Raw genomic sequence first — 22,448 nt, forward strand, 5'->3', positions numbered from 1 at the left:
TTTCCTTCCACAGTTGTTGATCCCAAGAATACTCCTTAATAAACACACTGCATGCTAAATGCTCTTTCAGAGTCTGTTTCCCAGGGATCCCAGTGTGCAACAGCCTCTCAAGGATATAGGAGCCAGACTTTCCTGTTACAGAAGTCCTATTACTTCTCACTTTTCCCAGAGTGTTTCTGAGAATTGTCAGGTCCAGAAGAAGCTGAATGTTCCTTCCCCTGGTCACAGGGACCACATCTCATATAGTCTTTGGATTTCAGTTCTGTAGGGCTCAAGAGAGATGGCTTAATATGGGGCTAAGTTAGGCAAACGGTCCTGGATTTGGAGTGCGGCTAGCCTGCTGCTTAAATGTTGCTGACTGTTTTTCCCTTTTCCTCCCTAGTCATTCTCCTGAGCTGAGTCTGGGCTTGGAATTCCTAATCTTGATTCCCAGTTTCAAACAAGCTTCAGACAAGGCAACTGATTGAAAATTTTTTTTTAAGTTTATTTTGAGAAAGAGAGAGAGAGACAGCGTGAGCTGGGGAGGGACAGAGAGGGAGAGACAGAATCCCAAGCAGGTTCTGTGCTGTCAGTGCAAAGTCTGAAGTGGGCTTAAATTCACACACCCATGATATCATGACCTGTGTGCCAAGATCAAGAGTCAGACGCTAACTGACTGAGCTACCCAGGAGCCCCACAACTGATTGAATGTTTAATGCTCACATTTGATATGCCATTGTACCGTGACCTTAGTGACTGAAAAGTAAAAACATGAGCTAGGCCAAAGCAAACAAATTTCAGTGCTTTTATTTCAGGTTCATTGTTTTCCTTGTATTTTAGCAGTTAGAATAAACAGTCGAAACATGTTAGGAAAAAAAATTAAGTCATCCATCAGAAAAAAAAAATTATAGGGTTTTCAATGTGATTAAGTATAATAAGAATACTAACAAAAATGAAAAAAATCAATACTTGCATGTTATACACAACATACAATTTTGTAATTTTGTAAGTTTCTCCACTTTACATTTTAATTATTCTTTTCAATCCACACAATCACTATATAGAGTAACTAAGTATATGATTCAGGATATATTTGTTTATAATGGTTTGAAAATTTGTGGTATTTGGTTTTCAGTTAGACATCTATGAAGATTTCATCTGTGTTAACCAATTAATTAGAAAAAATATGCAATGTACTATGATGGAGATTTCAAAATATTTAGCAGGTGAAACAATTGAAGTTTATCTATTAAAATGGAATCTAGTTTATTTAATTGGAATATTGTTGCCTTCTAATCCAGCTAACATACTCTTCAGTCAGCAGCAAATTGAAGCCCTATGTTATCAATGATCGCTCAGATCACTCTAAGTATATAAGCTATGTTACATTAAATAACCTTATTTAGGTAACTGCTTTAAACATTCTGTAGACTCAAGTACTTCTCAAAGTTTTCAGTTATTGATTTTCAAATCTTCTTTGTAGGTATAAGCCTCTCAGAAGGCCAAGCATAATCACAGTTCCTGCCTAGCCGGTCTTTTCCTTTGATAACCACCCATGGTTACTATACCAGCCTGTCAATAAGCATTTAATGAAAACCTGCTATGGGGCTGAGGCCTCTACTGGAGCTGAGAAGCAAACAAAAGATTAAGTTTGCCTAGAGAAGCTTACAATCAAGTTGGTGGTTTTCATGAGCATAAGCCAGCATGGTTTCCTTGATTTTATTTATCAACAGCAACAAGAAATTGTTTTTCTAGGGGTAGCATTGAGTTGGACACCCTCTTAAGCTGAGAGAGGAAAAAAAATAGCCCCCAGTAACTAATAAAAAAAATGACATAATTTATGTGGAATCCTGTACGATTGTCTCCAGAGGTTTGCATATCCATCTATCAGATTTATAACATAAAGTACCACACATGTTTCTTAATTATCTACACATTAAGTTAAGAGGTGTTCTTATCCTTCATGTATTAAGAGTAAAATGTCAGCACATTTTTGTGGTTTCCTCTAACTAGTAAAACAGGAGGGAGGTTCTTCGTGAGGATTTCCAACCAAGCCATGTACAACCAATCTGATATAGATCCTTTTCTCGCCACTGGAAGGCTCCTGACAGCAATGGAAGAAAAATTTTAAAAGTGACAATTACTACAGGCAGTAACATCACTAGTCATCTGAGCTATTTAATAACCAGTGGCCTGAAACTTTTATAACCCTCCCCCACAAAATGAAAGCATAGATGTTATTCTGAACATAGATATTAAACTGATATATTTCTTGGATAATACAAATATCTATAAACCAGAAAAATAGGCTTAGGCACTGTAGAGTAGCAACAAAGCATAACTATAAATTTTCACTCCTCTTTAAATAGAAAATTTGATCAGGCAATACCTCTCCTTTTTGGATGGAAATGATATTCCCAGTAGTTTAAGTCTCTTATATTTGGCAGAAATCTCAGAAAACAGCTATTTGAACCCTCTCACCCAAATTGGGAGACTGTTCTAGTGTAGACCTTGAAGACATATTAATCTTCACACACAGGAATCAGACCATGAGGTATAAACGTAACATAGTTGGTTTTCATCTTTAGCTATCACTGCTTGAGTCCACATTCATATTTACAACAGGTACACTTCTAACATTTGTGGGATGGAGGGTAAGAGTGGAAATGGGAAAGTCCCCTGCCTTTTTCTCCCACCCTGACCTCTTCTAACAGAGCAAGGAGCCTCCTGAACATGCTATAGACTCAATATCTCAGGACCACTCCCAGAGAAGGAGCCCATGAGCCTCAGAGGCTGACTTAAGGCCTGCTAGGCAGGGAGTTCCAGGGTCGGGTTCCTGGAGCATGGTCTGAAGAGGAAGCCAGGGTTCTACGTGGGCACATGCCCTGGCCCCATGGGTAGGGCACATCGGATGGAAAGTCCAAGTGGGGCCTTCTAAAGCCCACGGGCTCCAGTTGGCAGGGTCTCAGGGTGGCATTTATTTTCCTTCACGGTCTAAAATCCCACATGTTCCAAATTTTTTTAAACTTTCCACCTGAATAGTTTAGACTTTTTAAGTTGATTAACCCATTTACCTAAGATTTCCCTGTAACATTTTTAAATATCTGCAGTGATACTTACAGGACAATGAGATTAGCAGCTCTTGAGTGTTCCTGTAAGAGTTCATTCAGGCGAACTTGGCGGTAACTCTGTGAACAACATTCAGGTTTTGTTGAGGGCAGTTCTACCAGAATTATGAATGATAATCTATCTTCTTCCCTCAAATAGTGGAGAAGTAGAAGAGCCTCACTTTAAAAAATTACAATTATTTCATCCATATTTGGAAACTAACGGCGTTTTAAAAACTCATGAGAATTTTTGGAAATAAAAAGAGTAAGACAAGGTTGTCATTGTGCAATAGTGGCTTAGTAAATTCTAAGGGAAAAAGCAAGCAAGCAGAAGACATGGGTAATAGTAAAGAGAAGATGAGAATGGCCAGATCTGGGAACAGGTTTGAGGTAGAAGAAAACTAACTGAATCTTGATACCTAAGAACATAAATTATATCCTCACCTACACTGTTTAGGCTCTTTGAATATTTTATCAGCACAGGGGACTTGTTCCAACTAAAAAGTCAACCAAGACTCACTTGGAAAAATTACATTGATGATTTTGCTTTGATGAAAGTAATATTTATTATTATATTTCATTGGTTCAGAAACCAAGGCTTAGATGTATGATTTGCTCAATTATATGAAAAATCTTTGTCAGATCTGGGCAGTTTATTATACACAGTTTATAAATTTCAGCTCAGGGGGCTCCTGAGTGGCTCACTTGGTTAAGCATCCACCTTCAGCTCAGGTCATGATCTTGCAATTTGTGAGTTTGAGCCCCACGTGGGGCTCTGTGCTGACAGCTCAGAGCCTGAAGCCTGCTTCAGATTCTGTGTCTCCCTCTCTGTCTGACCCTCCCCCATTCATGCTCTGTCTCTCTCTGTTTCTCAAAAGTAAGTAAATAAACATTCAGGGAAAAACTTTTAGCTCAGTATTTTTTCTACTAAATTTGAAAGGCTTTAGTATCTCTCATTCAAATTTGTTTCAAATTCAGCTCCTAATGTAGTTTATTTAAATTCTGTAGTTTAGAGGTTTCTGTGGCCCTTTTCCTTGAATATCTAATCCAATTCAAATGTCAGTTCTTCTACTTAATTCTGTTGTCCCAGCCCTTTTCATTATCCTCATGATCACAACTTCATTCAGCTCAGGCCACATGGGGTAACTTCCGTCTTCTGGGTTCTCCAGAAAATCTCCCCACTTTATATCCATCCTACAACATGTGCCCAATCCAACTTTCACAATTCTTGTTCCAATTGCGTATTTTCTCAGATCCCTTTGTTAGTTTTCATAGCCTCATCAGGTTAAAATTTCTTTGTTACTTGTGTTATATTGTGAGTCAACTACCTTGATCTACTTTGCACACATATTGACTTAAATTATTTTAGACTGATGGGTATGTCTCCTGTTCTATAAAATTAAATTCGAAAGACTTCATAATATATATCAATAATCTGGTTTTTTAAAATCTTTTTTAAAAAGAATTCATTTCGGGGCGCCTAGGTGGCGCAGTCGGTTAAGCGTCCGACTTCAGCCAGGTCACGATCTCGCGGTCCAGGAGTTTGAGCCCCGCGTCAGGCTCTGGGCTGATGGTTCAGAGCCTGGAGCCTGTTTCCGATTCTGTGTCTCCTTCTCTCTCTGCCCCTCCCCCGTTCATGCTCTGTCTCTCTGTGTCCCAAAAATAAATAAACGTTGAAAAAAAAATTAAAAAAAAAAAAAGAATTCATTTCATATTAAAACTGGAAACTAGTTTCTAAATCCTCATATCCCATAATATGATTGAAAAGCACTTGAAAAATGCAGAAACTCTGGATCTTGAATAATGAAATTCTATAACAGATAATGTTACTTCTTGATCATTAAATCAACTGTTGTTTTCTTTTGCAGCTAGTTAGACAGTAAAGTAAAAATTAAGGAAGACAAGTCCTTACCTTTTCCTTGACTGCTTCAAGTTCTGCATCTGTAATTTTCCACGGGGTTTCTCTCTTTAATTTCTCAGCAGTTGTTAAATCTTTGCAGCTTTCATGGAGACGATATGGTTCAATCATCTCTTCAAAGACTTTCCAGCTGAAATTGGAATTATAAAGGAGGGCTCACAGTGGGAAACTAACTCATTATTTCACAGATACTCCAGGTATGACTGGCTCTGCTGGCTGCAGAATCAGAGCTGAATGTCATGCAAATCTTTTAAGAATTATCTTTGCAGGGGACTTACTGTGAGTAAAGTCATGGATATAGTACTGCCTCCCTACCCAAGGCAAGGCCTCAACATGTTTGAGGCCTTGTTAGCCTACTGGGTATTAGATCCTCAATATAAACGCACCAACACACAGATAGCAATTATTCTGCAAATACACTTTCTACACGGTATAGTCAAAGACACAGTTGTAATGTAGACATGTTAGCCCATAAATAAGTTTCCATCTGCTGAACTGAGTTTCCATCTGCTTATTGTACAGACTGTATGGGAGACATTTATGGATTAATGTGGGAGATGAGCTAGGTTCCTTGGGGTGGGAGCTGGCAAGTCCTGCCCTCCCCTTTAGTCCAAGCACCCCACCCCCTGCTGGCAGGGGGCTGTGGACAGCTAGAAGAATAATAAATTTAATGGTTATAGAGCAATTTAGATGTATGCTGCAAATAATGGAGCTTTCGTCCTTCTGATGTCTGCTGTTGCTGCCTGAGATTTTTAAATGACTGTTTTTCAGGTGCATGTCAGAGAAAAGAAAACAAAAATCAATAATATTTTAATGTCTAAAAATCCAAGGCCATTTTAGAGCAATTAAGAAGATGTCATTGAGTAGAAAAGTAGCAGTGCTATCTCACATCTGTAGACCATTTTAAAACTTGCTAGAAAATCTCATTCTTGTCTTTCATAAGAATCTCATAGGATTTTTTTTTTAAAACAGTAGTACAAAACAAAGCTTATAATTTATGAGAGTAGTTGTCTTTAGTGAGCTACTTTAAGATGATCTCAAATATAAACAAGATCTTTTGATTTCATAGAATGTAGCTTACTTATAATTTAGTACCTTTGAATTGAGGGGGAACTAAAATCAAAGTGCTGTTAGGTTAAGGGGTGCCTGGGTGGCTCAGTTGGTTAGGCATCTGACTTCAGCTCAGGTCATAATCTCACAGCTCGTGGGTTCAAGCCCTGCATCGGGCTCTGTGCTGACAGCTCAGAGTCTGGAGCCTGCTTTGGATTTTGTGTCTCCCTCTGTCTCTGTCCATCCCCTGCTCATGCTCTGTCTCTCTTTCTCTCTCAAAAATAAACAAATATTAAAAAAAAAATTTGTTTAAGTGCTATTAGGTTAAGGAATTAAAATATGAGGACATGAGTTCAATGATCTCATCAGTTGCCCTGATTTAGGATTTGCAGATCAAAGTGCAGAGATTACAAAGGAGAACATGCCAGTGTGCCTTTGTTAGGGATAGAAGAGCTACTTAATGTAGTAGAGTTCTGACATTTTGACTCATTTAGAATGATAGACAACACCAGAGAACACTGATATGCCTTATTATTCTTTCAGCTACACAATACTTCTCTTTGTTATTCCTTCCAACAGTGCCATGCCTTCAGAGACCTTTGGCAGTAATCTGTGCAGTGGAAAGACCCTGGCCTAGGAGAGAAGAGCCTGAGTTCTTAGTCCTGCTCTTCCATTGTCCTCCTGGACCTGGATAACCTTGCCTATAAAAGGAGGTCATGATGGTTGCTCAAAGCTGGCAATGAGGATTGGTATGATGGTTAGATGTGATCTGGGTAACAGTGTTCTGAGAAGTATACAGTGCCCTGTAAAACCAAGGCATTCATTTTACTGAATAGCCATAGGACTGAGGTTAGTACTGACTCTCTGTTTAAGCTCTCCACGTAATTATTTTGATCAGACTACGTTTTCTTTGCATCTCAACCCTGGTACTTACTAGGAAGACCAGTTCAAAAATAGTTTCCTGGGGCGCCTGGGTGGCGCAGTCGGTTAAGCGTCCGACTTCAGCCAGGTCACGATCTCGCGGTCCGGGAGTTCGAGCCCCGCGTCAGGCTCTGGGCTGATGGCTCAGAGCCTGGAGCCTGTTTCCGATTCTGTGTCTCCCTCTCTCTCTGCCCCTCCCCCGTTCATGCTCTGTCTCTCTCTGTCCCAAAAATAAATAAACGTTGAAAAAAAAAATTAAAAAAAAAAAATAGTTTCCTAAGAAATGGAAGTACAGTAGAGGTTGCTTGCTGTCTCCCTGGTATTCATACTATGCCCCTTTGGATGGGAGTGACTCCATCCTCAGCATCAGCTAATCAGGACAATTCTATTCCTTCTACCAGAGCATTTGGCCCGGGTAGACACATAGCCCAGGCAAGGTTGACCAAGAGGCACCTAACATCCCATTGACCACAGTAAGTGGCTCAGTGGCTCAAGCTGGTACAACTTGAATGGAGCCCATGACCTGAGTTCGATGACTGAAGAAGAGACAAACCTTCTCTCCCACTGAACATAAATGAGAAAGTATGTAGATTGCTATTGGCTGTCATCCTGTTTTTATGAGCTAAATCTATTTGATTGATGATTTCATAACAGAAGGTGGGGTAGAGATTATGGAAGCGAATTAGTCCTTGATTACAAAATTAACCTTCTAGATCAAACTTTGCCTGAAAGCCAAAACATAGTTGGATTTTTCGGTTATGTTTGCAAATAATTTTCATTATTCAAGTCATTGTAAATTTTCTTTTCCTGGTATTGAAACATGCTAAGTGACACAATAGGTTATAATGGGACTGTATTTGCCCATTTACTATGTCTGAACTCTTAACGGTTCCTTGTCTATGTTCGTCTTTGACTTCATCCTAAGGTTCATCCCTGAACTGGCCATTTTCCATCCTCCTAGCTAGGTGATGCAAAGGTGGCTCAAGATTTCTATTCTGATTCTCATTAAATCTGACTTTTCTTTTTAATTGACTCTAGAATAGGCCAAGATTTACATGCTATTGAATGTAAATGGCAATGAATTCAATTTTAAAAATTAACTTATACCTGCCCTGCCTTCCCCATCCTGTTCTTCACAATAACAAAGTTTAAAAATTTTTTAATTGCAAAAAAAATTTTCCCTAAGTTCATGTAAGATTTCTTTTCTCAAATTAATATACCGGTTGTTTTGTGACCACTTTAGTAGCTTCAAACTAAATTATCCAGTTAATTGCTTCTACTTTCTCTTTAATTTCTGTATAAAGATTGTTGTCTTTTTGGCCTATGGCTTTTAATTCAGCATATTCAATAAAAAATTAATTTAACCACAAGAGATTTTCAGTTTCTCCAGGCTCAATTATTTTCTCATTAACTTTGCTTTTATACTCCCTTTCACCCTTGCCCAGTCATATTTATAATGTTTCTATGATCAAATATCTCCATCAAGACTTACTGATGTTTTATGGGTAGCTGAAAGATTTATTAGAGGTAACTTAAGGCATTTAACATTAGCCTCCAACTTGGGATCATTGACAAACTATTTTCGACATTGTGTGTCACCTGGTGACCAAAAAAAAGCCCAGTGATGGAGAAATGATTATTAACAGTAGATAGGGGCTGCCTAGTCAAGAAAAGCTGAAGTTAAGCTGGTGCTCTAAGCGTTGGGCCCTGGAACCAGGGCCGCATCAGCCCAGAGGAAGAGTCTTCTTCCTCTAATTGAGCCACCCAGAGGAGATGCCTTTTAAAAATTATCACAAACACCTCAACAAAGTAGGTTTAGAGGGAACATGCCTCAACATAATAAAGGCCATAAGTGAAAAACCCACAGCTAATCATCAACAATTGTGAAAAACTGAAAGCTTTCCCTCTAAGATCAGGAACAAGACAAGGATGTCCACTCTCACCACTTTTACTGAACATGGTACTAGAAGTCTTAGCCACAGCAATCAGACAAGGAAAAGGAATAAAAGGTATCCAAATTGGTAAGGAAGAAGTAAACTTTCACTATTCGCAGATGACATGCTACTATATATCAAAAACCCTAAATATTCCACTAAAACATTACTAGAACTGATAAATGAATTCAGTAAGATCACAGGATAAAAAATCAATGTATTGAAATCCACTGAATTTCTATACACTAATAATAAAACAACAGAAAGAGAAATTAAGAAGATATCCCATTTACAATTACACCAAAAATAATAAAATATCTAGGAATAAGTTTAACCAGGAGGTGAAAGACTTGTGCTCTGAAAACTATAAAACATTAATGAAATAAATTGAAGATGACACAAACGGGAAGATAATGCATGCTCATAGATTAGAAGAACAAATATTCTTAAAATGTCTATACTGCTCAGAGCAATCTCCAGATTTAATGCAATCTCTATCAAAATACCAACAGCATTTTCACAGAACTAGAACAAATAATCCTAAAATTTGTATGGAACCATGAAAGACTCCACATAGCCAAAACAATCTTGAAAAAAGAAAAACAAAAGAAAAAAGAAAAACAAAAAAAGAAAAAAGATATCCGGAGATATCACAATTCTAGACTTCAAGTTATACTACAAAACTATAGTAATCAAAACAGTATGGTACTAGCATAAAGACAGACACATAGACAAATGGAAGAAGATAAAAAACAAGAAAGAAACCCATTATTATATGTTCAATTAATCTTCAACAAAGAAGGCAAGGGCATTCAATGGAAAAAAGACTCTCTCTTCAACAAATGGTGTTTGGAAAACTGGACAGCAGCATACAAAAGAATGAAACTAGACCACTTTCTTACATCATACACAAAAATAAACTCAAAATGGATTAGAGATGTATATGTGAGACCTGAAACCATAAAAACCCTAGAAGAGAGCAAGGCAGTGTGACAGTGGCCATAGCAATATTTTTCTAGGTATGTCTCCTGAGCAAGGGAAATAAAATCAAAAATAAACTATTGGAACTACATCAAAATAAAAACCTTCTGCAAAGTGGAGGAAACAATCAATAAAACTAAATGACAACCTAATGAGTGGGAGAAGATATTTGTAAATGATATATCTGATAAACTGTTAGTATCCAAAATATATAAAGAACTTACACAACTCCACACCCAAAAAAGTAAATAATCCTGATGGGCAGAAGACATGAACAGACACGTCTCCAAAGAAGACATACAGATGTCCAACAGACACATGAAAAGATAGTCAATATCACTCATCATCAGGGAAATGCAAACCAAAATTACAATGAGATATTACTTCATACCTATAAGAATGGCTAAAATAGAAAACACAAGAAAAAGTAACTGCGGTGAGAATGTGGAGAAAAAGGAACCCCGTGAAATGTTGGTGAGAATGAAAACTGGTGCAGTCACTCTGGAAAACAGTGACTTTTTTTGGAGGTTCCTCAAAAAGTTAAAAATAGAACTACACTGTTATCTAGCAATCATACCACTGGGTATTTTACCCAAAGAATTCAAAAACACTAATTTGAAAGGACATATGCATCCCTATGTTGATTGCAGCATTATTTACAATAGCCAAATTATGGAAGCAGCCCAGTGTCCATCGACTGATAAATGGATACAGAAGAGGTGTATATAGACACAATGGAATATTATTCAGCCATAGTAAAGAATGAAATCTTGCCATTTGCAGCAACATGGATAGAGCTAGAGAGCATAATGCTAAGTGAAATAAGCCAGTCGGAGAAAAATGAATACTATATGATTCCACTCCTATGTGGAATTTAAGAAACAAAACAAGCAAAAAAAGGAAAAAGAGAGAGAGAGAGACAAACCAAGAAATTTACTCTTAACTATAAAGAACAACCTGATGATGATCAGAGGGGAGATGGGTGGAAGATGGGTGAAATCGGCGAAGGAGACTAAGAGTACACTTATCATGATGAGCACTGAGTAATGTATAGAATTGTTGAATTACTACTTTGTATCCCTGAAACTAATATTACACTATTAACTACACTGGAATTAAAATTAAAAACTTAATAAAAAATTATCACAAAGTACCAGATGTGCTACCAGTGGCCATCTGTGAGATTTACTGAATGATCATTCTCTGTTTTAAAATAGGGTTACCTTTACATATTTGAATAGATTTGCCAACACCAGATACGTGACTGTTTTACAAAGCAATATGGCATCAGTTATGGTGGAAGACTGAAGAGAGGAGAATGGCACTTCCAGCACCCCTCTTCTTGGTGGTGTCTTGTCTTCACACCAGGTGACATTAGCTGCAAAGATTCTTTTACTCCAATATAAAATGGATTTTGTTTTTTGCATCTTCCTCAAGACATTGAAATATCAGAGAAAAAGATCTCCAAAATTGTGAAATCTAATTCATTTTTTTTCCTGAGAAAGGGAAATAGATCTCTTCATTGTAGGGTGGTGAGGATATTAGAAACACCAAATTAAAATGGAGTCTAAAATCAAATTTAAGATACCAGGACAAAAGCAAAAATGCCTGGTCCTTTGTTTCTTGCTACTCTCCATAACGTCTGCTGCCTAAAAAGAGAAAAAAAACATGGCACAAAGTTCAGGGTTAGTAAAATAAATTGTGTCTAGACTATGATGGGCACTCAAAGAATGGAAAGACATTAGTGGAAGAGGTACATTGACATTCTTCATGATAGGACAGATAAGACAGGTATGCAGGGGGTGACCACAGCAGCTGGGCAGAGAGGAGCATGGAAGGGAAAGAAACAAGGACTTGAGTAGAGAAAACCAGATTGATGGGTATAGAGGCAAAGGATACAGGAACAAATTAATCAGTAAGCACAGACAGTCCTTAGCTACTGCTAAGACAAACAACAGCAAGAGGAATTTGGCTGCAAGAAGTAGATGACTAATTTGTGCCCAGCATTGAGCCAGGGCCTCTGGAAAATCCAAAGGCAGTAGGGTACACCGTGACTACCCTCCAGACAACAGTAAATGGCTCTATGCTTGCAGAGCTCTGGCAGGCTCTGGCCTGTTGCAAAGTAGCACATGCTAGGAAATCATTGTACCTGCTGTGTTATGAAATAGAATGCATTTCCACCAATTAGAGACACAAGATGAGCCTGTTTGATCATATCTCTGCAAATGCCAAGAGGTGATGACTTAGGAATTAAAATTCTTCAAATGAAGTGTGGGAGGTTACCAGAGATTACTATATGACAACCCAATTCATATCAGAAAGTTAATTACATTGACCAAGGAGAATTATAAACTTTGTTCTTAATTTTTCTTAAGTATTTAAAGCTGCAGAAATAAAGGAATACAAGGCATTGGTGGTATATATGATATGAAGACCTATTCCATGGTAATAACCAAAATGTAATCTGTTGATTATAGCTTTCTTATCACAATTAAAACATTTTGGGGGCGCCTGGGTGGCTCAGTCAGTTAAGAGTCAGACTCTTGGTTTCAGCTTCAGGTCATGATCTAGAGTATCGTGTGTTCAAGCCCCACGTTGGGCTCTGTGTTGGCAGTCTAGAGCCTGCTTGGGATTCTCTCTCCTTCTCTCTCTGCCCCTCCCCACTTCTCTTTTTTTTTCTCTCTCTCTCTCTCAAAATAAATAATTTTTTTTTAAAAAAGATATTTTGTAAAGCCACTTTAATTGATCCATAGCCTTAGAGGAATCATGAATACCCTCAAATAACACAAAGTTCAATGTTGTTGTTTAGTCAATAAGAATGCATCTTAAATCTAGATGTTTCTCCATTAGTTATTAAACTCATCTAGGATCAAAAGAAGGGAAGGGCAGTAAGACTGGAGTGTGGAACTGCAACCCATCAAGAACTGCAGGTGAAGGGAGAAATGACTGATGGCCAACAGAAATGAGAAGAGGTCCAACAGGCCACCGAGAACCTAAGCTATACTGAGATCCTTGTTTCCCTTTGTAGTCTCAACCTTGAAGGACCCCTCCACACCGAATCAAATGTGCTAAATTGCATCCAGATGTTGGGGCGCCTGGGTGGCTCTGTCAGTTGAGCATCTGACTCTTGATTTTGGCTCGTGTCATGTTCTTGCAGTTTGCGGTTTTGAGCCCCACATCACTGCACTGAACTGAGCCTGCCTGGGATTCTCTCTCCCCTCTCTTTCTCTGCCCTTCCCCACGTGCATGGACGTGTGCTTTCAATCTCTCTCTCTCAAAATAAATAAACTTAAAAAAAAATTTAAATTGTATCCAGATGTAATAGTAAATATGATTCTGGACTGTAAACAGTTGAAAATGTTTTATAATTGCTAAATTATCACTAGGTATTTTATTCAGTCTCAACTTTAATTTCCAGGCAATTTTCTTATACCTCTGGGAATTCCTGTGAGAATCTAACCTACAAATTGTTTTCACATATATGGACTTGACACATTTAACAATTAACAAGGGTTAAAAAGATGTCATGATCTGAAGACATTTAAACAATTACTTCAATTTTGTCATTTTAAAATTTTGAAGCCAATACATTTCTTTGCCAGGCTTCAGTTTTAGAGGACCCCCCGCCTCGCCAAATTTCATAGCTTGACGTGTTGGGTCCCTAGTGCCTAAAAGTGAAAATGGCCATGGAGGGTGGGTTCTGTCATTGTGCCAAGAAGACTCAAGCTGTTTCTATCTTTTCTATCAGAGCTCCCCCTGCAGGATGCCCCACTAGGAATTTTAAATGATGAAAGCTTGCCCCCCGACTGCTCAGTCCAAAAGAGTCTGAGCCCCTACTTCCTGCTATTTTGGCCACCACGGAAAGCAAGAACAGGAAGGGCAGTTCTAAAATGCTAACTAACCTGTGTTTCAACAGCTCTCCCTCTCAAGCTCAACTTTACCATAAAACCTTTTCCTTCTGTTAGAATTTATTTGATAGCTCGGCATGATTATTTGAAGTCCTTTTTTATTATATCTTATTAGGCAGTCACTGCAGTGAATAGATAACATTTCTACCCCTTAATAATCAACACAAAAGAAAATGAGAGAGTACCAGGGGTAAACAATGGATCTTGTTAAATGTTTCATACCTCTCTTTGTTTGGCTTAATGTTGATGTCTCCAATGATATGGATATCTGCAAATTTTATCCTAAATTTGCTCAGAAGGGAAGCCATTCTGAAAACATAAAAGAGAAATACCCCATCACTGCATGTTTCGCTATTTTCAGTCAAAGAGGTTTGTGTTTAAGATACCACAAGCAGTCATGTCTTATTTCAGGTTCACTTTCACACAAAGGCTGTGGTCAGGGTTTGATTTTCATCGCAGTGTATTAAATGTGGACCAAGCGATTCCACCAAAGACAGAGAAATTCATGTAGGTACAAACCCTGGAAACAGAAAATCCAACCCTGCATTCATGTTCTAGGTAAGAAAATATAGAGTGGTACATGCTTCCTTATCTTTTTGGGGGAAAAAAAGAGGACAAGTTTTAACATTACTGGCTATTACCTTGCTGATAATTTTTATAGAGTTACTGACAATGTACTGAAAAACTAATAATTATGTCATATATATTGGAGGTTCTTTCCCTGGCAACTGGAATTTTTTATATAATTTCAAAGTTACAGAAAAATTGCAAGGACAGCACAAAAAAAATCCCAGATCCACCAGCTGTTTATATCTTGCTCTATTTCACTGAACATTTTTTCTTCCTTATATATAGCTACCTCTATCTACAACCTTCTTTTCCTTCTTTCTTTCTTGCCTTCTATCCATCTGTCCACCTGCCCATCTGCCACTTAAAGTAAGCTGCAGCCATCAGGTCCCTTTCCCTCTAAACACTTGGGTGGGTATTTCCTAAGAATAAGAACATTCTCTTATACAAACCGAGTATAATTTTTGAAAGCAGGGCATTTAGCACTGATGCCATACTATCTATCATCTAATCTACCGACCAATTTTAAATTTCATCACTTGTCCCAATAAGTTACTAGAGGCTTTAAGAAATAGAAATTATTATATAGAAATTATTATAGCTATCATGTTACTTTCCATTTAAATATGACTCTCTTTAAGAGGAATTAAATCTATATATCTATCTCTATGTCTATGTCTGTATCTCTATCTCTCTATCTATCTCTATCTCTATCTCTATCTCTATCTCTATCTCTATCTCTATCTCTATCTCTGTATCTATATAATATCCTTCCAGGACAGAGGAGAAAACATGAAAAATTACTGAATAAAAGCCTGTCATTATTTTGTGATTTCTGGAAGGCCTCAGGATGTAGTCCTACCATAAGGGAGCAAGGGCCACTCGAGGTCGCTCTTCAGATTTCCACCAGAGACCTTTGGATGCACCACATTCTCAATATCCTTGCTGCCTCCACAGCCACATGTCAGACCTCTGTGACTAAATTAATGACAAAGCTGCGAATTTCCACGGTGGGCACTTATTTATTTTTTTTTAATTAAAGGAGTTTTCAACAGTTATTCGTTTAAACTCTTTCAAACTACAGATGAGAAACTGGGGACCCAGATATGTACGGTGACTGTGACAAAGTCTTGCAGCTCGTTGGTGGCAGAGCTGGGACAAGGATTGGGTTCAGTCCTTTAGTTCTATTTTAAGTGTACTGTGCTACAGTGACCACCACAAATCAAAAGGTTCGACCCCCCACCCCCACCCCAAGGAAGCTATTGAACACAAATCCCTTCGGGCTTTTCGTTTCTTGGATACATTTACTAGTCAAACCAAAACAAACATTATACAAGATAATGATGCTCTCAATAAAGAATTGAGATGAGACTTCTGTGTCAAATTCCTTTTAAAAGCATTTGTGGCAGGGGATCAAGGGACATGAAGACAGTGATTACAAAATGTATGCAATTTATTGACCAGAAAACCAAGTAGACGCGAGGCTTATCACGGTGGCTTTATCTTTAAATCTGTTGTGCCTCAAAAACACTTAAAGTTCTTAAAATTAAAGGATTGAAACAAAAAACATCCCAAGTGTTCTAACAAATGAGTGATGCATTACTCACGCAATTTTTTCTTCTTCAATGCGGTTGATCTTCCCTCCAACATAGATCCTTAATTTACAGTCTTTCCATTTTTTTCTGAGAGTCAAGATATAGGGGATAAGGAGTGTTAACCCTGAAGAAAGAGTAAATTATGACAGAAAGTATAAGCATATCTCACTGAAAGAGAATGAATAGCCTTATATCTTTATTCATTCCCCCATTTGTTGCTCCTAAATAATTTAAAATCTCTGGGAAACACAGAAATATTATTCTTAAACTGATATCATTTTCATATACCTTCCCATGCAGTTTGTTAAATTTATCAACACAGTAATTTTGCTCCCTAGTGTATATTCTGGAATTGTTTTTACCTCCGTCATCAAACAACCACCACACATCAATTGTGCCTTTTCCCTGTTTCTTTTTAAATTGGGTGCTGGCTTCCACTAGTTTCTGGTTGAACTCCCCCACGTGCATTGAATGGATTGTGCTCATGCTGCTGTCTGTAATGAAAGAAAAGTGGTATACCTATTGGTCTTTTGAAGAAAGAAACAAAATAACTTGCCAATAAATCTATCCAGGAAAATAGAGGAAGGGTCATGAATTTTAAGTGTTTTTATAGCTATAGGTAAACAGTGAGCTATGAGAAGGGGAGATAAAGGTCAAGTCCCACAGTAATTTAGGTTACCTTCAATAGTCCAACAAAATATGATATTGGTTTTATGATTACAGTTTTCATTATAAAACAGTAGATTATTTTCAAGTTCTTAGTAATCTCCAGGGTGGAATTTATTATTTAGACAGGTAACGATGCTAAGTTATCTGATACAATAGCCAAAAACCCCTATTTTACAAAATTTCAGATATAACTCAATCATATTTCAAATTTACTTGAAACTAGAACATGTGGTGATTGGTTTTCTAGAGATAAGCAATAGAATCAGAACTATCTCTTCATTAGAGCATTCAATGAGTACAACTGGTATAAATTCCATGAATGTCTGCATTATGAAAGTGGCTAGGGACCAAATGCATCTTGACTCTATGACCCTTTGGACCTAATGTCAGCCTGGCTTGCTCTCTGTTTTCAAGGAGACTCCTGAAGCCAAGGAAAAGCCATGGAGCTCTATGAATGAGATGAAAAAGCCAATACGGAAAGACAAAATTCCTTTACTAGAGTTATAGATAAGGGTGCACATAAAGTACTTAAACATTTTTTTGATGCTTTTTCCACCCTATCAAGGATACATTGAAAGTCTGCTAGGGAATGAGGCCAGTTTGAGCAGGACCCTCACTCCTATTTGCCAGTAGAGGTTTTTGTTGCTACACTGTATATATTATTTCTCATTTCCATGTCTTTTAAAGTTGTGACTTTATTGCTCTATTTCAAAGAGATGATGTCAGCCAAGTGCTTAGAGTAGGGCTGACAGCTGCTTCCGAGCTTCCTCTCTGATCTGAGAGGTTCTGAAGATGCTTTGTTCTGTCTTTTGCGGCATCCATGTTTTGGGCCTGTCAGTCCTGAAGCAATTATCTTACATTGCTTCTATCTCCCTAGGACTTCTGAGGGAGAAAGTAAATATCTTTACAAAATGGACCAAACTCTGCTCCCACTTACATGCAAATCACAGCATCCAGGGGACTCACGCATTAGTGTCTGGAGGTAGGGTTTGTCCTGATCTAGATCTCAAAAGAGTTGTCAACCAGCGAAGGCCCAGAGCAGTGAAGGGGCCTACTTTAGAGCTGCGTTTGAAATTTTGGGTGTTGGAAATAAAACATAACATCATTTTGCTTTTCTGAGCAATGAGACATGTTGACTTTCAGAAGAGTACCTCTTTGCCAAAAGATTTGTGATGCAGAAGCAGACTTCCAAAATAAATAATAAGTCCCTTCTCATTAATAAGAACATTGATGCTTCCCTCCTCTGCCATCAGCTAAAGAATAGTATTGGGCTATGACTTCTGAATTTTCCATTGCTTTTCGAGACGGTAACTAACATTGAAAGACTGAATGGTAGAGCAGATTCAATGAATAGTTAACATGTCTCATGAATAAACCAAATAATTGAAAAGGAAAGAAGATAGTTAGAATCTAGATGGTCTTATTCTAATATTTACATTCTGAAAGTCCTGATGTACCTCCAGCTTTAGATTCAAACACATCATTTTCCTAGACAATGTCATGTTAAGGTACATAATATATTATAAGCTTTCCCATAGCCCATGGAATATTCCAGAAACCCGAGGGTACTTCCAGTATTTGAAGGGGGCAATGTTTATATTTTATGTTATAAATATGTTGTAAATATGTTGTAAATATATAAAAATATTGTATTACAGGTAAAATTTCATCCTTGGACTATAGTAGGAAAACAAGCAAACAGGTCCAAACTTTTTCCAGGGTATTAGAAGGCCTCATTGAAGAACCTCTTTGAAAGAGGTCAAACTAGCCTATCAGCCTGCTAAGGTGCAATATGGATCTTGCTATTTGATGTAAAAACCTCCCAGAGAAATAATCTTTTCTGGGCCTCATACCAAGTGACTTCAGTTAAGTATAGGATTATTTGTGTACGTTAACATTATAATTTTCTACCAGCAGAGGTCGCTGTGGACCTCATTAAACTTAAACCCATGGTTTTTCTGGAAAGAAAGGAATTTCTTATTTACAAAAAAGTTATATATTTGAATCACCTATTTATAAATTTTACAAAAAGCTCTCATTCTGTGGTCTTTCGTTACTGGGGTGTATATTGGACATTCAGAGGTTGAGTGTACCTCGCCGCTGAAATCTACAGGTAATTGGTATTAAGAAAGTTCCCAGTCCAGAATTCAGGTTTGTGATAAAGATAGCTGCTTTTTGAAACTAGGGTTCTAGCTGGATCCCTCATTTACCTGTACTAGTTAATTTAAGTCTCCTTAAATGTCTGCAAGGTGTGTGTGTGTGTCTGTGTGTGTGTGTGTGTGTGTGTGTGTGTGTGCATGTGTACAGATAAACCCATTTGGGTATTCGTTCTTAAATTTCTATCCCCTTTCCATTTTAACTAAGAAATGTCTATTTTATGGCACTCCAATCTGCTTAAGCACTTCAGGACTCCCAGACCAAATATTATTATTTTAAAATTAAGTTTTTACACTTAGATGGTACAAAGGGCTTAATGTTATTGATAAATGACAACAATGTCTACATTTTATCTGTGCTATCGTCTTGAAAGAAATGTCTTTCAGTCCTGAGCTACACTCAATGCCCTCAACATCTTAGATGCTGACTTCTGACCCCTATAGATACTCAAGCAGTGGCTCATTTCATAATCTTTCTTGCAAATTTGGAAAGCACTTACCTTTCTTAGGTGTTGGCTTAGTAATGTTCAATTGGCTGGCTTTTTTAAACAAGCCTCGGATGCCTCCACTCCCTTCTTCACATTCGTTATCTTTGATAGTGGCTTCCAAAGCCAGCCGCTCCTGTTCCAATTTCTCTAATTCATCTAGTGAAAGAGGACAAAACTCACTTACTTAACTCAGTGACAAAGTTTCTAGGAGCCATCTCATAGACTATTTTAATATAAACGTGGTGGATATGCAATAAAATTAACATCATGTGATTTTTCCATATGATTATTAAAAGGTAATGCATATCAGTAAAGTATATTCAGAAAGTAATAACTAGCTTGGAAAAATATCTCTATGTGTTGTTATAATACATGAAATCACTGGGCTTTTTATTTGTGAAGGCAAGGGAGGCTATTTAATGACATCTTTATTCACTTCTGGCAAAAACCAAAATGCCAGATCCATTGTACATAAGATCTTGTACACTGTATGCCACTGATTTACTGACCTAAACTACTGTGTCAGATATTTTACAAGTAGAGGTGACAAAATTACCAAAGTATACTGGTATATATCAGGCACCCAACAATGCCTCCTGAACTGCAACGTAAAACTAGACAGCAAGAAGTAAGGAAAGGTAACCAAACTTTATAAAGGCTTAAATAAGCTCCGAATAGAAATTACAGTGAAAAATATCCACTAACAATTCTTTCTGATAGGCAAAATACTTTCTGGAATGAGTGACCAAAGGGAAAGAAAGAAAAGCTGAGGTTTCTGTGTGCCTGTCCGAGTTCAAATTGCTAAGAAGGGTCTCACAACACTCGAGTCTGGAACAAGAGTCAAGCTGTGCAGCCTCCTGTCCAGGGCTTAGACCTACTTTCCAAGCTTTGATGTTGCATCTGACTGCCTTTTATCTTTTTTGGATTCTGATTGTGACGAAAAATTCCTAGCTCCTATGTAATGCCCTGCATCCCTCTCTGACCTCAGCCTACATTGGGTCAGGGTAAATAAGACTTTAAAAGCAGTCATGGGACAGTGCTTAAAGAATGATGGGCATTCTTGCTTACAGTGGGCAAGGTGGCCTCTTGTCAGATCCCCTCATCTTCTTGCTTGTTGAGAACAGAGCCTTAGAAAATGAGCAGTGTTCCGAGGAACAGAGTGGAAAACCTAGATTCAGTGTTACAAAACACTGGTAGGGCTTCTGTAAATGTCAACCCTTGGAGCCAGTTGCCTTATCTATCTGGGAAGCGAAGCTATACAAACTCTAGATTTATCAATTATGTACTAACTAAATCTGTCAGGACAGTCACATCCCTAGACGGTGCTGTTATTCAGCTACACAGAATTGTCTGGCCTCTTTCCAGGTCTTAGCAATTAATCTTTTGCCAGTGGCATGAGATTTAAGGTCAAATCACCCATGTGATTTCCCCAAAGCCTCAAAGGTTCTCAAGATCAGCAGCTATAGAAAATCTGAGAAATTAGACTGATGGTATTAAAGCTCAGACAGGAGTTGCTTACCCCTGACTTTTGAAAGGTGAACACAAGCTGCATTGCACTGGAGGTCATGACCCATTACAGCTATGCTGCTGGCTTTATGTGACATTAAGCAAGTCATTGACTTTCCTATGCCTCTGATTTCCTATCTGTGAAATGGAAAATTGTAACCCTTCCCCTTTCCCACTCTCCCAGCTTTGCGAAAAGAACAAACAACAGTTTCTGCATGGTACTTTGTTGCTCCTTAAAGACCAAAGCAACGAGTGTGTTCTATAGGCAGTGTATTTATGCAACTTCTGGAAATGGGCTTAGTCATGCAAAGCAAATTGAGTATTTTGAGAAGCCTGGGAGTTATTTTAGCAGTTACCATTTATTGCGCACTCTTTGGGTGCCAGGGATTGTGCTGCATATTATTCCTTCCCAAATGCTTCTGAGATAGTTGCTATTGTTACCCTCATTTTGAAGATGAAGAGACTGAGGCTCAGAAAGGTTAAGTGATTTGTCTGATGTCACCCCGAAAATAACAGGGTTCAAATCCAAAGAGGTCTGCTTGACTCCAGATCCTGCATATTTCCCTTTATGACGACCTCTTGCTGTTTGCTCATTACTATTATTTCAGACTTGTCCCTTTAACCTCCAACTCTTCATCGTCAGATGAACCTGGACACTCTCAAGCACGTGGTGTAATGTCAGGTTAACTGCCCTATGCTATGGTCCCTCAAATGTACCATATAAAGGGAGGATCCTAAAGACACAGGTATAGGCTGTCCCAGAGCAGCCCCAAAGTATCATGCCCCTTGCTTTCATCTACTGTTTGGGGTGCTGTAGGGGCCAGTTGAGGGGTCATCTACCCTTTGCAGTCGTCTGGAAGGCACGTATTTGTGTGCGTCTTCGGGGGCAACTGCCAGGGCCATGCTGGGGAAGGGTTTCTTTTGCTGTACTTTTTTGGCAGACTCCAGCACACCCTGTGATTAGACACAAGTTGCCACATTCTTTGTCCTCTAGTTTGGACAAAGGAGGAAAAAAGATAAATCCTCCTTTGTAACAGAGTCAGCTGGCTGAATGAACTGGGAGCTACTCCAACTATTTGCTCAAAGGTATGTACACAGCCCATCCTGGACAGAGCAAACTGCAAAATCCCAGGCCCCAGAGACAAAACCAGACTTTGCTTGAATGCGTCAGATTCCGCGGCCCCCTCAAAGACAACAGACAGAGGCCGACGGAGAGAGTCTGTTCTAAGGGCTAAAATCTGCTTGCTTGGCCCTCTTGGATTTTCAGATCCACACGGTGGTCTGCTCACTTGCACAGTGACTTTTGCAAATTCTTATTAGAATTAATTCTTAATTATTCCCTTTGTAGGTGATCTAAGGGCTCCTCCTGCGCAATCCATCCTTTTCTAATTTCAGTGCTAAGCAGAAGTGACGGTTTGATTATCTGTTCTGAATCATCTATCTGGTGTACAGCTTGCTTCTGTTCACATGCGAGTCAAGAGTGGACTTTGTGAAAACATTTCTTTCAACAAGAGTACTCGCCAGCTGACTTGTGGAAGTGTGCCATTGGCCACAAAGGGGGGTGAGCCAAGGGAGTATGAATGGAGAGATATAAACGGATTTCCACGAGCACAAAAATAAAAATTGCTCATTCCCTCACGACTGCATCTGTGATGTTCAGGATTCACAA

General features: G+C 38.4%; 1 protein-coding gene across 1 annotated transcript in view; it reads right to left on the reverse strand.

Moving 5' to 3' along the window:
• Positions 1-765: 765 nt before the first annotated feature.
• The window catches only part of SLC12A1 (solute carrier family 12 member 1), a 102,710-nt gene continuing 81,027 nt past the window's right edge, over positions 766-22,448 (reverse strand). The window contains 7 exon segments of the mRNA XM_030318241.1: positions 766-2,083; positions 3,100-3,167; positions 4,999-5,134; positions 14,021-14,107; positions 15,973-16,084; positions 16,323-16,454; positions 19,286-19,429. Of these exon segments, the coding sequence (XP_030174101.1) occupies positions 1,948-2,083; positions 3,100-3,167; positions 4,999-5,134; positions 14,021-14,107; positions 15,973-16,084; positions 16,323-16,454; positions 19,286-19,429 (815 nt within the window). The 3' untranslated portion in view covers positions 766-1,947.

This window comes from Lynx canadensis, chromosome B3, assembly GCF_007474595.2.
Source record: "Lynx canadensis isolate LIC74 chromosome B3, mLynCan4.pri.v2, whole genome shotgun sequence".
NCBI classification, from domain to species: domain Eukaryota; kingdom Metazoa; phylum Chordata; class Mammalia; order Carnivora; family Felidae; genus Lynx; species Lynx canadensis.